Source organism: Drosophila nasuta, chromosome 2R, assembly GCF_023558535.2.
Source record: "Drosophila nasuta strain 15112-1781.00 chromosome 2R, ASM2355853v1, whole genome shotgun sequence".
Taxonomy (NCBI): Eukaryota; Metazoa; Arthropoda; class Insecta; order Diptera; family Drosophilidae; genus Drosophila; species Drosophila nasuta.
Genome location: NC_083456.1, coordinates 32631194 through 32644964, shown reverse-complemented (window position 1 = coordinate 32644964; position 13771 = coordinate 32631194). Strand labels below are relative to the sequence as shown.

The 13771-nt window shown below is 40.7% G+C and overlaps 1 protein-coding gene across 1 annotated transcript; it reads left to right on the top strand.

The window, feature by feature from the left end:
• Window positions 1-10593: 10593 nt before the first annotated feature.
• Window positions 10594-12860, top strand: LOC132785231 (uncharacterized). Its single transcript, XM_060791225.1, has 3 exons — window positions 10594-10729; window positions 11127-11943; window positions 11999-12860. Exons 1-3 carry the CDS (start codon window positions 10594-10596, stop codon window positions 12858-12860), a joined length of 1815 nt encoding a protein of 604 aa, XP_060647208.1.
• The last annotated feature ends 911 nt before the right edge of the window (window positions 12861-13771 follow it).

Here is a 13771-nt window from a genome sequence, read left to right as displayed (position 1 = left end):
AATATACCATAGAGTGCAAAATATACCAGATTGTCAGCACATACAAAAGTATTTCTTAGTAAACAAAATATCCGTCTGCCCGTTGCATACACAAAGTTATAATACCCTTCGACCCTATGGATAGCGGGTATAAAAACAGAAACAGAAACAGAAACATCTCTGAACATTGTCATAAATAACGCGCCAATGACAACTTGTTTGGTCGCTGCTGGGATGGGTCTTGGGATTGGGATCGCAGTTCGAATTGGACTGCGAATGAGACTTCGACTTTGACTTGGACTTGGACTGTGTCTGTGCTTGGGTCTGGGACTGTCTTCTAATACAGCAATTGACGTGCGGCGTTTGCACCTAGCGAGGTTTTTGATGCATCCGCTGTTCCCCAGGCGGAGGCCACCACATAAAAGTGGCACGGCAATTGCCAACTTTGGTCAATGCCGGCGACAAGTGTAAAACGACTGTCGACTGGCGGCGACTGTGGTTGTTGCTCCTGCTCCAGCTCCAGCTTGGTTGCTGCTGCACCTTTCGAGCCGACACGTTGACGGCGTGTTTATGGCAGCTGCCGTTTGATACTCATTCAAGTGCCGCCTAACATGATTTTGGTGTCATCTGCTTTTCAGCTTTAATATCGCGAGTTTAATGTGACATTTCGTAGCTGCATGTTGCTTCTGCATTATTTATGAGATGTTCTTCTGGTTGCTGTTGCTGTTGCTGTTGCATCTAACATTTCCCTCATGCAGGAATCTTAAATGTTTTTTAATTTAGTGATGATTGATGTCTTGTCCACGTTGCCTTGACAACGGCACAACTGTGGCAGCAAGTGCCTGTGGGGATACGTTGCAGCAGCAACCACAAACAGCAAGGCAGCAACCAGCAACCACTCAGCATACAAAAGTCAATTAAGCGGCGATTTAAATGCAGGCAGGCAGGGTCAATGTCAGTCAATCCCACTGACTAGAAAGGATCGCCACAATTGGCAGCCAGATTTGGCCTAATGGTCTTTCCAGTTCTACGTGCTGCCCATTGTGGTGCCCCATTTGACCTGATTTTATTTGCAGTATTTTACTTTTATTACTCACTGTTCGCTGGTTGCTCCGCCACCACTGGCCACTGGCCAATGCTGCCAATGATGCGGAACTGAATTCGAAATGAAATTGCAACCACAAATTGCACAGTCGGCCCATCGACAATTTCATTTTTCTCAATGCTGTCTCGAGTTCAAAAGGTTTGCCAAATTATAAATTAAAAGTAAATCGAATCGAATGCGCGACCATTTGTCTTTGAACTTGAAAGTCGCCTAGTCTCTCCCGGTCTTTGCCAGCAGCAGCCAACAGCCAACAGCTCGAAAGCTGTGAAAGTCACCCGAGCGCTGTGTGCTGTGGGGTCAGAGACCGCAACCGAGACTTGAAACAGGTGCATGCCAAATCCGTTTGTCAGCGCTGTCAACAGCCGTGTTGGTTTTTTTGCTTTTCTGCTCTCCAGCTTGTTCTAATTTGCATGCAAACGGAACTGTAGCCGGACTAAGCTGGAACTATTGCGACTTGCCACATGCCATGACGAATTACTTGACACTGCCAACTGGATACGAGCAAACTAGTCATCGAGTCGAGAGTCGTCTAGTCTTCTAGCCTGTTATGGCGACATCGTGTGGGCGTCCTCGATGGCATGCCAAAGCTATTGCGATTGCGATTCCCATTCCGATTGCTGCAATCGCAATTCATAACGATTGTGGGTATCATTAGCAGGTGAGCAGCAAACGGCAGCAGCAGCCACAATTCCTGCTCAATTGCTAATTGCAATTGGCGACTTTAACGAGTCCTCGCTTTGCCAACGTTGCTCTCTCGTCTGATTTATGCCCACGCATTGCCATTGCCATGGCCATCGTCATCTTCGTCGTCATCGTCATCGCGATTGCCATTGGCTATTGGCTGTCAGCTTTTAGTGCGTACATCACTCATTGTTACAGTTAGAGAGTTGGCGTCTCTAATTTAATTTAAATGAAACTCTATGTGGCAAAACACCCGCGCATGCCGCACGCTGCATGCCGCATGCCGCATGCTGCACATTTATCTGCCCGCGGCGTCAACTCCAACTGCGTCGAGGACTGCAAGCGGATCTTGCTCTACATCCACTTGGCTGTCCAGCTGCCGCTACTCCAACAACAGCAACAGCTAGAGCAACAGCAACAGCTACTCTGGCTATGTGTTGCATGCACCTCAACTAGGTGAAATTTTGAGCTGACGTGGGCGTTGCAATATTTTCGTTTTTATGGCTCGTCAATTTCTGTACAGCAAAACTGGGACTGCCATTAACCCATTCGGTTCTACCTGCAACACGAGACATCAAGCTGTGTTTAGGAGCAACAACAAAGTTGGCACAAAGTCTTATCAAAGCACAGGTGAGCTGAGCTGTGATTGCAAACTTAATATTGATTAATTGTGTTTGCAGTTTGTAATCTGCAATTAATTGGAAAACTAATGAATCAACTGTCTGTCGTCTTCAACTTGATCAAGCGAGCAGCGTAGAATCAGCAAATTGTCATCGTCAAGTCTCATTGCTGTTAATTCATTTTGCTTGCGCTTATCAACAGCGCCATCAGCGCAAGAGCGCAACATTTGTTAAACACTAAATGCACTTATTTGTTTTCTGGCAGTGCCAGTGGCATCCACATCCACATCCGCAGTCGCAGTTGCTGCCACCGGTGTAGCAGCCACCGCAGCAGCAGTCAACGAAGAATGCAATCAACAGCGGCCACATAACAGCGACGACTAAGTGACTGACAGTCGCTACACTCAAAGAAATTAGACAGTATTTATAGCATATTAAATGTAATTTGCAATGCTAATTATAAGTATAGTATTTTCTTTAATTTAAATTCCTATTTTATTACGTTTTGCAACTAAAATATTATATTGCAGTATATTTAAAAACTACCTCCTTAATTTAATTTTTAGTTTTCACACCTTCATACCATGGGTAGTATTAAAACTGTCTGCCTTTGTACTCTATGGTATATTTCGAATATTATAACTTATAATAAAATATATAGTACATATATAGATTTAGATAGTTATAGAGATATACCAAATATACCTTTCGGTATATTTAAGTATGCTTAGGTATATATTTAATATAAAATCGCGCTGAATGGTATATTTTAATGTGATTGTATATAGATATACCAAATATAGTTTGTGGTATTTTTAGTATTTTTTTAGTATATACAATTTGCATATTCCTAAAATTAAATCACACTATTTTGATTGATTATATAAAAATTCCAAAAATAAATTGAGGTATTTTTAGTATTTTTTCGGTATATAAATTTCGTATATTTTTATTATTAGGTATACTTTAAGGTTGTAGTTTATAAATATACTAAATGTGGTTTGCACTGAATTTGAGTATATTTTCATTGTATTTATTTGGTATATTTAAAAAAAAATGTCGCTCTTTAGTGAGTATTTTACAGTCAAGCACAGTCGACTGCAGCTGTCTTCTTACTTGTTTACTATCATTTATAAAAAACAGATAATTAGGAAAATATTTAAGTCTTACAGTAAAGTTTTACGATGATTGTTAAGTCAAATTTGCTGAAAAAACTAAAATTGTATAAATAATTACCTATTTTCACTTTACGATAATGCATTATTGTCGTAAATATGTCATTCAAATTGATGTTTATTTAACGTTACTCGCACTACAAATAAAATATAAATAGTAATTCCAAAGATGCGCCTCTTCGGGCAGTGTAGGCGCTTTGACTGAGGTAGCTCAGTGGGGAAGCTACTAAAATGAGCAGCAAAGTCAAACTAAGCCCCATGGCGGCGGCATCAACTCCGACTCCAACTCCGTCTCCATCTCCATCTCCGACTTGAAACTGCAACTGCGACTCCGACTCTGACTCCGACTGCGACTCCCACGTTTGAGCAGGCGCATTGCACAAATTGCATTATTTGCACGCCGCGCAGTTGTCTGTTGAGTTGAGAGTGGTTGCTGCTGTTGTTGTTGCTGCTGCTTTGACTGCTTGGTTGGTTGTTGTTACTATTATCATCAACATTGTTCTTGTTTGGGCTTTGGCCGCTTTGGTGCGCAAATTTTCTAACGTTTTTGTGGCTCGATGCATGACGGCGGCAGCAGCGGCACTTGACGCCACGAGAACATAAACATAAAAATGCTTTTCAGCACTCGCAGCACTCGAATGGATGACGATGCTGCCGCTGTTCAACTAAACTACTCCAGTCAAAATAGCATTTTAATAGACGCAACAACTACAACTAAAACTACGACACGACGACCCGGTCTCGCTCTCAGTCTCAGTCTCGGCTTTATGACGCTGCAACATGTGAAAATGCTTGAGAAGAGGAAGAAATTACAAGCACACGCTTTTCTAATCTAAAAGAACCTTTTGCCTTTTTGCTGCATGTCCACAAAAAAAAAAAAAACGAAACGAAACGAATAGAAATAGAAATTTTTGACAGTGGGTTGCGGGCGGTCAAATCTTTATTTTGTGTTTTATGTTTGCGTCGAGTCCATGGCATAAAATCCAGTTAGCTTCCTTGGCCCCAAAGCAAATAGCACTTGCAACGCCCAGCTCGAGGCTCTGACTGAGTACTGAGTACAACAAGTAAGTGCTGCTCGTGTTATTGTTGATGTTGATGTTGCTGTTGCTATTGTTGTTGTTGTTGTTGGTGCTTCGTGTTTGCTTTGCTGCTGAGTTGATGTTCATTTAGCTCAACGCTTAAGTTTGCGCTTACCCCATTTACTTACTCGCTTTTTGGGTGGGTGTTTTGTGTAATGAGCAACTGTTTATTGCTGTCTGAAGTTGGCAAGATTCAAGTGCTCATCATGACAGCTGTTGAATTTGCCAAGGCAAAGATGATTTATAATTGTCATAGACTTCCTGGTTTCTTCTTATTCAAACTCCAACTCGGTGAAAAGCACTGCAAACTGCAAACTACAAACTGCTGAGATACTCACTCAGCTCCTCTCCTCGGTTTTGTAATTGTAATCGCACACATGGCAGATACATTTCAGACGCTTCAGCTTGACAGTTGTTGGCATCATGACCTGGCCCAAAACAAACACAACAACAACAGGGTGCTCAAGTGCAACATTTTTGTGTGTGAGTTGTGTGTGTGTTGATAACATTAACTGTGCAACACGTTAATAGCTGTTGAAATTGCACAGAGCTTCATTTAACATTTAGCAAAGTCGATTAATTAAAATAATGGGGGCAATGTCTATTCTCTCATCCGAATTAATGATATTCCAAAAAGAACGATATTCGAAAATGGAGCAACTGCTTTGTGCATTTATAATAAGTATTTATTATATATGCATATTTGCTATTGCTGCTCCATCAAATTATCTGCAACACAAACAACAACACAAAAGCGCAAATGGCGAAAATTATGCAACTTTAGCCTGACCAGAGGCAGTCAGTGGCAATTAAATTAATTACAACTGCATGAAAACACACCACGCCCGGTAGTAAGTATTTTAATTAGCATCAAATGGGCTTCATTACAACAGAAGCAGAAACAGAAACAGACTCGAATGCGGTAAGTCAGTGGAGCGTTCCACAAAAAACTAAACACAGATATATACTAAACACAGCAACAATGATTGTAAAATGCGAAAATAGTTCAATTTAACGAGGGCCATTTGTAATTTTATTGACTGGTAGTCGATCGACTCTAGTCGCTGTGTAGTAAATGGCGAGTTCTGGGGCGCAGAGTTTTGAAATTTGGCGCAGTCGAAAAAAAAGAAGCGCCCTGAGGCGATGGATATGTGCGATTGGCCAAGTTGTTGCCGCATTTTTCGACATTAGTTTGCAATTTGATGGCCCAAAGCTGTCACGCTTGCCGAGTGGGAGAGAGAGACAGAGACAGAGAGACAGAACTGCAGATAGAGTGAAAAATATGTAAAGCAGCAAACACATTTGCAACATTTGTGACTTCTCGTCAAAAAGCTGACTTTTCCGCCAAGCAGACAATGTTTGCTAAGCAGGCACACGTTGAGGTCTTTTCGCTTCAGCCTCTGACATATTCCTTGTTGACGGCGCACGACTTGGCTAAGGACGGTCTCGCCACGGATTGAGGGCATCATTATGATGTGACTGTGACTGCAACTCCGTCTAAGACGACGACGACGACGATGACGATGACGACTGCTGTGACGGCAACCTTTCGGGAGGGGCATACATAAACATTTTCATTTTCGTTTTCGTTTGGCATAGAAACGTCGCCGCTTGGCACATTTATCAAAAAATGCCTTACTGACATTTCCAAGCCACTTGAACTGGGTTAGCGGTGCAGCGCATTTTTTTTGTCTTTTATTTCTCCTGCATTATTTCTTGTTGTCCACGTCGAGGTCTAAGCTCATTAATTTTATTTCTTGTGGTTTGCTTCTGGCATCGCCACGTGGTGATTTCTCAATACGCAAACGCAATTTTATTACCCGAATTTTAACTGGTTGGATTGCAAATTAGCAATCTAAGTATAACATCAAAGAGCGGCCCTGTAATGATATCAGCCCCCCAAATCTGGACATTAATAATGCTTTGTTTTAACGATTCGAGCACTAAATCAATTAACGCCTCAAGCCTCGAACTGGTCAAGATAACAAGGCACAAAGCTAATGCCAAAAGCAAATTATTTTGACATTTGCAACCGCAATACGCCCCGTCTCTCACTGCTCTGTCTCTGCCTCTGTCTCTGATGTAATCGGATTGGCGCTGCCCAGAAATATGTTTTATCGCATTTATTATCAGCTGCACAAAATCGTCTATAATTGAAAAACTGTTAACTAGATTAGCGGCCATTAGAGACGAACGCGTTTCGGGCCAGCATTCAGCTTAGCAGCAAAGCAGGCGGGCGTTGCATTTTTATACCCGCTATCCATAGGATAGAAGGGTATTATAATAATGTGTTTGAAAATGTAAGTTGCTGAAGCAAGCATCTTCGATTCCATAAAGTATATGTTCTTGACCAGCATTAAAAGATGAAACGATATTGTCATGTCCATCTATATATTCTGTACTTTTAATGCAACAGTTTATTGATATACCAAATATAGCCTTTGGTATATTTTATTGTTGTTCATATACATATTCTTGAGCAGCCGAGGTGATATAGCCGTGTTCGTCTATATCTCGTATATTTGAAATGTAATAGTATATCGTTATACCAAATATAACTTTTGGTATACTTCAGTATTTTTTTGGTATAACAATGTGGGGATTTTGAATCTTATAAAGAATATACTTTCTTACTTTTTTAATTGTAATAGTATATTTTGGTATATTTTGAATATAATACTAAATCAATGTACCAAATATAGTTTTCGGTATATTTCAATATTTTGCGGATTAGTTATTTTGGTTTTAGAACCTTCTAAATAATATACATTCTTGGCATATTTTAAATGTAGTAGTATATTTTGGTATATTTTGAATATAATTCTAAATCAATGTACCAAATATAGTTTTCGATATATTTCAGTATTTTTCAGAATATCCATTTTGGTTTTTATAACCTTCCAAATAATATACTTTTTGGTATAGTTTAAATGTAGTAGTATGTTTTAGTATACTTTGATCATAATAGTATGTTTTGGTATGTTTCTAGTATTTTTTCGGTGTAGTTATTTGGTATGTCTCAAGCCTAATATGATTTACTTTAATGGAAACTAGATAACGGGCATCTCACAGTTGAGCATACTCATCTCTAGCTTTCTTACTTGTCGCAGCCAGTTTAGTCTTAGACAGTCAACTAGTCAGAGTAGAGTAGCTAGTCAGTTGAAGCTAGAGTTGGAGCTTGTTACCAAAATGGCGCTTTTGGTAAACGCCAAAGTCAAATAAATCAAAGTGCAATGGCCCGAAGGGACATGCTCTCCATTTTTTGTTTATTTAAGTGCATTCAAATAAGCCTTTTTACTTTTGCCAATCTAATTAAGTTGTTTAAGTGGAATTTGTGGCCATAAAATTATGCAAATATTGCCGCACTCGACTTGTGCATTTTTGCATTCGTAATTTGCGCGTTGCCGCCCTCGGGGCCAATTCGTGGACTCGTAAATCACAGAACGGATAACTTTTGCCTAGAGTGTGGCACGCAAAACGAGGGTGGCACCAACACTCGACTGAAGACAATTTATAGGCCTTCTTTTAAACTTAACTTTTGATCATAATTAGTTAAGGTTTTACGGCAATTAATCTTCTTCTCAGAACTTTTATTCATCAAGTCTTTGTTCTGGGAAATTGAACTTTAATCTGTAGCGACACTTTTATGTCTTTGTTTTGATCATTAAATTGGCATGCCAAACCTTTAATGTGTGCAAATTTCCATTGATTGATTTATTTCTTTAGCAATTCGAATAGAACTCAAATTGTTGGTCGCACCTGTTGTGGCGGGTTACGAGTTTAATTGGGGTTATGCTCTTTAAAACTCGCTCAAAAGAAACGTTACTGCGCGCTCGTTACAGTTACTCCGCGTGCGTGAGTGTGACTGTGTGTGTGTGTGTGTGGGTAAGTGTGGAGGTGCATGTATAAAAATGTTCTCATGCTCGTAAAAAGTGCATCATGAATTTTTAATTGTCATGAGAGACGGAGTCGGAGTCAACCCTAAATTGTACACGCATTTGTTTATTTGATTTTTATGATGGCTTCTTCGTGGTCAACTCAAGCTGCCGATAATGATGATGCTTGGTAATGATTATGATGATAATAATGACGATGATGATGCTGGGTTTGTTTGGTTGTTTAGTGCCCACACACGGACATAAAGATGTCAACGCTTAACTTATCAAGCTGAAGCAAGTGAAGCAACCTGTGGCAACAGCAACAGCAGCAGACGACGACGAAGACGACGACGCCAACGACGATCATACAATAAAAGCTACAATAATTTCTTGTTTTGAGTTTTATTTCCGTGCCGTTGCCGTTGCTGTTGTTGCGGCTGTGGTTGGACACACAAAATACAAAATACAAGTAGCGCCCACCGCTGGCCGTTTATCAAACAACAATAAACTGTAATTTATGAAAAATGCTTGTAAAATGACGATAAAACAAGTGCCAGCCAACCAAGTGGACAGACTTGGCTGCAGTTGAGGCTACAAACAAGACGACAACAACAGATACAACCACAACAACAACAATGATGATGATGATGATGATGACATGGACATGGACATGGACATTGCTGCCAGTCTTGTACCGAGTCAAAGCTTAAGCCATGTGGGTGTCTCTTCTCCTATGTGTGTGTATGTGTATGTGTGTGTGTAGGGGGTCTTTGGGTGCCCCCAAAGCGAAGACAAACAATTCATTGTATGCAAGTGTCTCGTGGTCGTGGCTTTCGGTCTCGCGATCCCAGCAGCTGCATCTTCACTTTGGCCTAAACATTTGACCATTGTCGACACGCTTGCTCTTTGTGTGTGCGCCCCAGTCAAGTGGGCAGCCAACGAACAACAGCAACAACAGCACCAACAGCGACAACAATATCTTCAACAGCAACTGGGCAATGTTTGGGGCAGTCTGGTGACAGGTCAAACGCAAACAGCAATTGCCCAAGTCGTAAACTTTTGCTTTTCGGCTCTTTACCTAATTGTTGGCTACTACAAAAAGTTGCAAGTCAGTCCTTAAAAATGCTGATGCCACACTTTAACCAGCCGCACCCTTTTGCTTGGAGGGTGAGTCCTAATGGGAATGTTACCACTAGAACAATCACGTGTCGTATGCGCAATATTTTGTACAACCAATTTATGTTAATTCACGCTTCGATAGCATCAATTAAGTTGAGTTAGGAACCCTTTTCGGGGAACTTCTGCTGTCAATTAGTCATGCTTGTTAGCTTCGACATGCGAGAAGTTTGTTGTACTTTGTTTCTTGTCGAAGTTAGTCGCGAATCAGTTCTCTTTCTTTGTAAGTAAATAATTCACAAGTTATCACGACTGCTGCTTAACACCTTGGCACGCAGTGTAGACAAAAGCCAAATGCAAATCGCCTAGGGAAGAAGCTACCGCAAAGGCACGACTCATTTCAGCCAAAGAAATGAGCAGCAAGCGAAGAAATCACTAGAAAATCAACCGCATTATGTAAAACACTCGCAAACAAGTATCAGCTAACAAATTGTGAGGAGTGTCGAGTGTTGATCCTTCTCAACGCGCCTGATTAGCATAAAACGAAGAACTTGGCATTTACCTTGTCAGCACGATTCGACTATAGAGAATCTCTACCAGGTGCCATTTTTAAATAGTTGCAGAAGAATGCAACTTTATGCAAGATTTTCAATGTAAAATTTCAAGGCCTCTACGTCTGACAGTCAACAACTGAAATGTTCAAATGAAGTGTCCAAATGTAGCTTTCTTATATATTTAGTGTAAAATTTCAAGGAATACAACTTCTACGCTTTACTCTTAGTGGGTATATAAAGTATATAGAGTCCATTATGTCTGACAATCAACAACTGAAATGTCTAAATGACTCTAGAGAAATCATAATAGATTGCAGCTTGCAGTATTTACTTTTTTAGAACCCATATTTCTAAGCATTGAGAGAGACAATTGGCGTACAAGTTGAGCAAAATAAAAAAACAATTTATGGCGCCACGATCTGTTGACAAATTTCTCACAACACGATCCATAAATTATGTGGCCGTGACCGTGGGCTGGATGCGAGGCTGCAAGAGGCTGCTGGATAAGCTCCAGAACCCGAGATGGCTGCATCGCACGACATGTGAGACAATTTGGAATCGTAATCGTGCGCTTGGTGTCACTGGAACTGGAGACTGCTGACACTATTTCTCAGGCCCGCGAATCGTTTATGCTCGTAATTTGCCGCAAATTATTTAAGAAACTGTTTCCTCAGCAGCGAAGGTCGACACTCAAATTTCAGCAAAATTTTGCATGCTGACCCCAAAATTGAGTTGGGAGCGGTTCATGTAACTTTCTCCGCAGCTGCTTGACCAACGTCAATCGCGGCTCTATCTCTGAGGGATTCGCTCATTAAATTTTATTAGCCACATAAAGAACTTCAAAATGAACTTTGACTTGTAAACAAAAGTTATTATTTGCTTAAGACTTGAAGTATTTCTATACTCGTTTAAAAACTCATTTCTTTTCTACACTTCCAGCTTACATTATGTGGTACAATGGCAGCGAGAGCTTTGTTTCCGAGTTGTATTCCCTTTACGCCTTGGTCTTACAGGCCATTGGAGACCGAAGCATCTTCTACTACAATCCAGCTGGTCATGAGTGCAACTGGAGCTGGTTTCAGCAGCACAACTTTACGCATCAGCCGCAGTGGGTGTGGCACAGCTGGCAGCCTTACTTCTCACTGCAACGCAACTACAACAACGAATTTTGGCTACTGGCTTGTTTGAGTGAGAAAGATTACTCTATTGAACTCATGGGATTATCGGAGACTCTCGAGCATTTAAAAGATGTGCGAGTGATCATCGAATTGACAAGCTTAAAGAACTCTTCGAATACGGACTCTTTAGCCTTGAATATCTTGAGGTATTTTCGGCAAGAAAACATGCTCAATGTGGCATTGTATTTTCAGAACACGCAGCTCCCACTCACGCTCTACAGCTTTAAAGTGTTTCCCATGTTTAACATGATTCAGCGACTGTTATCGGGAGCCACATTTGAGTTGTTTCCTAAACAGGTGACAAACCTCAACGGCTTTGAATTGCTCGCCATGCATGATTACTCAGAACCAAACACAATACTCTATAGCGATACGAGTGGCAAGACGCATCTCACAGGCTTCTTGTGGCACTTCATCAAAGCCTTTGGCGACAGTCTAGGTGCCAAGATGACTCCAGTGCATCCGACTTGGCCACCAGGAAGACTTTTATCTGAGCCACACATGCTGGAGTTCACTCGGAATGGCAGCGTTGACTTTGGGCTACTTACTGTGCAGGCCTCGCAGAACTTTTATCAACGGTAAGCAAATGTATCTCATGGATATTTGACAATCTTATTCACTCAATTCAAGTAGGGGATCTCAGTATTCGTATCCAGTGTTCATGGCCAGTTGGTGCATCATGTTACCCTTGGAGCGACCCATTCGAAGAGATGCCATGTTCGAGCACATACTGGAGACGAAGACTTTGGCTTTACTTCTGATTACCTTTGGCTGCTTTTGCCTATCGATTGGCAGCGCAGTCGATCGATTTCCCATGTGGCGTTGCCTGCGCCTGGCTGTTAGATTCCTCGGACTTTTTGTGGTTTGTCTGTGCTTGGCTCAACTGTTTCATTTGATGGTCACACGTCCACAGCTGTCGCTCATCAAGAGCTTCGATGATTTGATTGCATCAGGTTTGCATGTCTTTGGGCTGCGAGCAGAGTTTGATATACTGGACAACGATTTTCGCGCCAGATATGCGGCTGCCTTTCGGCTGACTAGCAATCTGAGTGAGTTCTTCTGGATGCGAACAACCTTAAACACGAGCTGGGCCTACAGCATATCCTCCACCAAGTGGTACATTCTAGAGGAGCAGCAGCGACACTTTCAACGTCCGCTCTTTCGTTACTCCGATCTCTGTTTGACTGGCAGCGGTCCAGACAGCATGTTGATGGCCGAGGACTCTATCTACAAGGAGGCGCTGAAGCTCTACATAATGCGAACTCAGCAGTCGGGATTGCTTTTGCGCTGGCTGCAATACAGTCTCTACGACATGGTAGAAGCGGGTCGCATGCAGCTCAAGGATCACAGCGTGCTCCTCGAGATGCGCGCGTTGGGTGTGCAGGACTTTCGGCAGGTTTGGGGATTGTGTGGCGCGGTGTTGCTTGTGGCACTGATAGTGTTTGGCATTGAGCTGCTGTGGTTCTATGTCAATGTGTGTCTGAATCACTTGTAGAAGCCACAGAAAAGTCATCGTTGTTGCCTCTCTTTGTGGTATATAAAACAAGAAAGTCGAGTGTGCTCGACTGTGAGATACCCGCTACTCATATCGAATAAAAGCAGAAAAGTGTGGTATTCATTATAAAATATACTAAATTAATATACCGTAAAACTACTGAAAATATACTAAAGGATAAATTTTGTATATTGATATAGTATATATGTACTCTCATATCGAATAAAAGCGAAATAATGGGGTATTCATTTTAAAATATACTAAATTAATATACAACAAATATACTGAAAATATACTAAAGGTTAAATTTTGTATATTGATATAGTATATATGTATAGTCATACCTTCAAAATATACCATTTTAAATTTTAAAATATACCAAATTAAATACCACACAAATACTATATATACTACTATACTTTGGTATATTAATATAGTACTACATTAAAAATATACCAAATTAATATACCATATACCATATTGATATAGTAATACATTTAAAATATACCATTTTAAATTTGAAAATATATAAAAGTAAATACCACAAAAATACTACATATACTACTATACTTTGGTATATTAATATAGTACTACATTAAACATATACCGAATTAATATACCATAAAAATACTAAGATTGTAAGAAGGCTATATTTGGTATACAAAATATACCATAGAGTGCAAAATATACCAGATTCTTAGCAAAAGCTACAAAGACCCCTATTAAGTATGTTAGGTGCTTATAGGTTTTGAGATTCCTTCTTCTGTTTGCCTTCTACCCTATTTGTAGCGGGTATAACTAAATGCAAATTGGCTGTCAGGCACCGCAGTCACCGCAACATCACGACGAACGCCACGAAAACTCATTTCAGCCACCGAATTGAGGGGCAACCACAGAAGAAGAAACCAAAA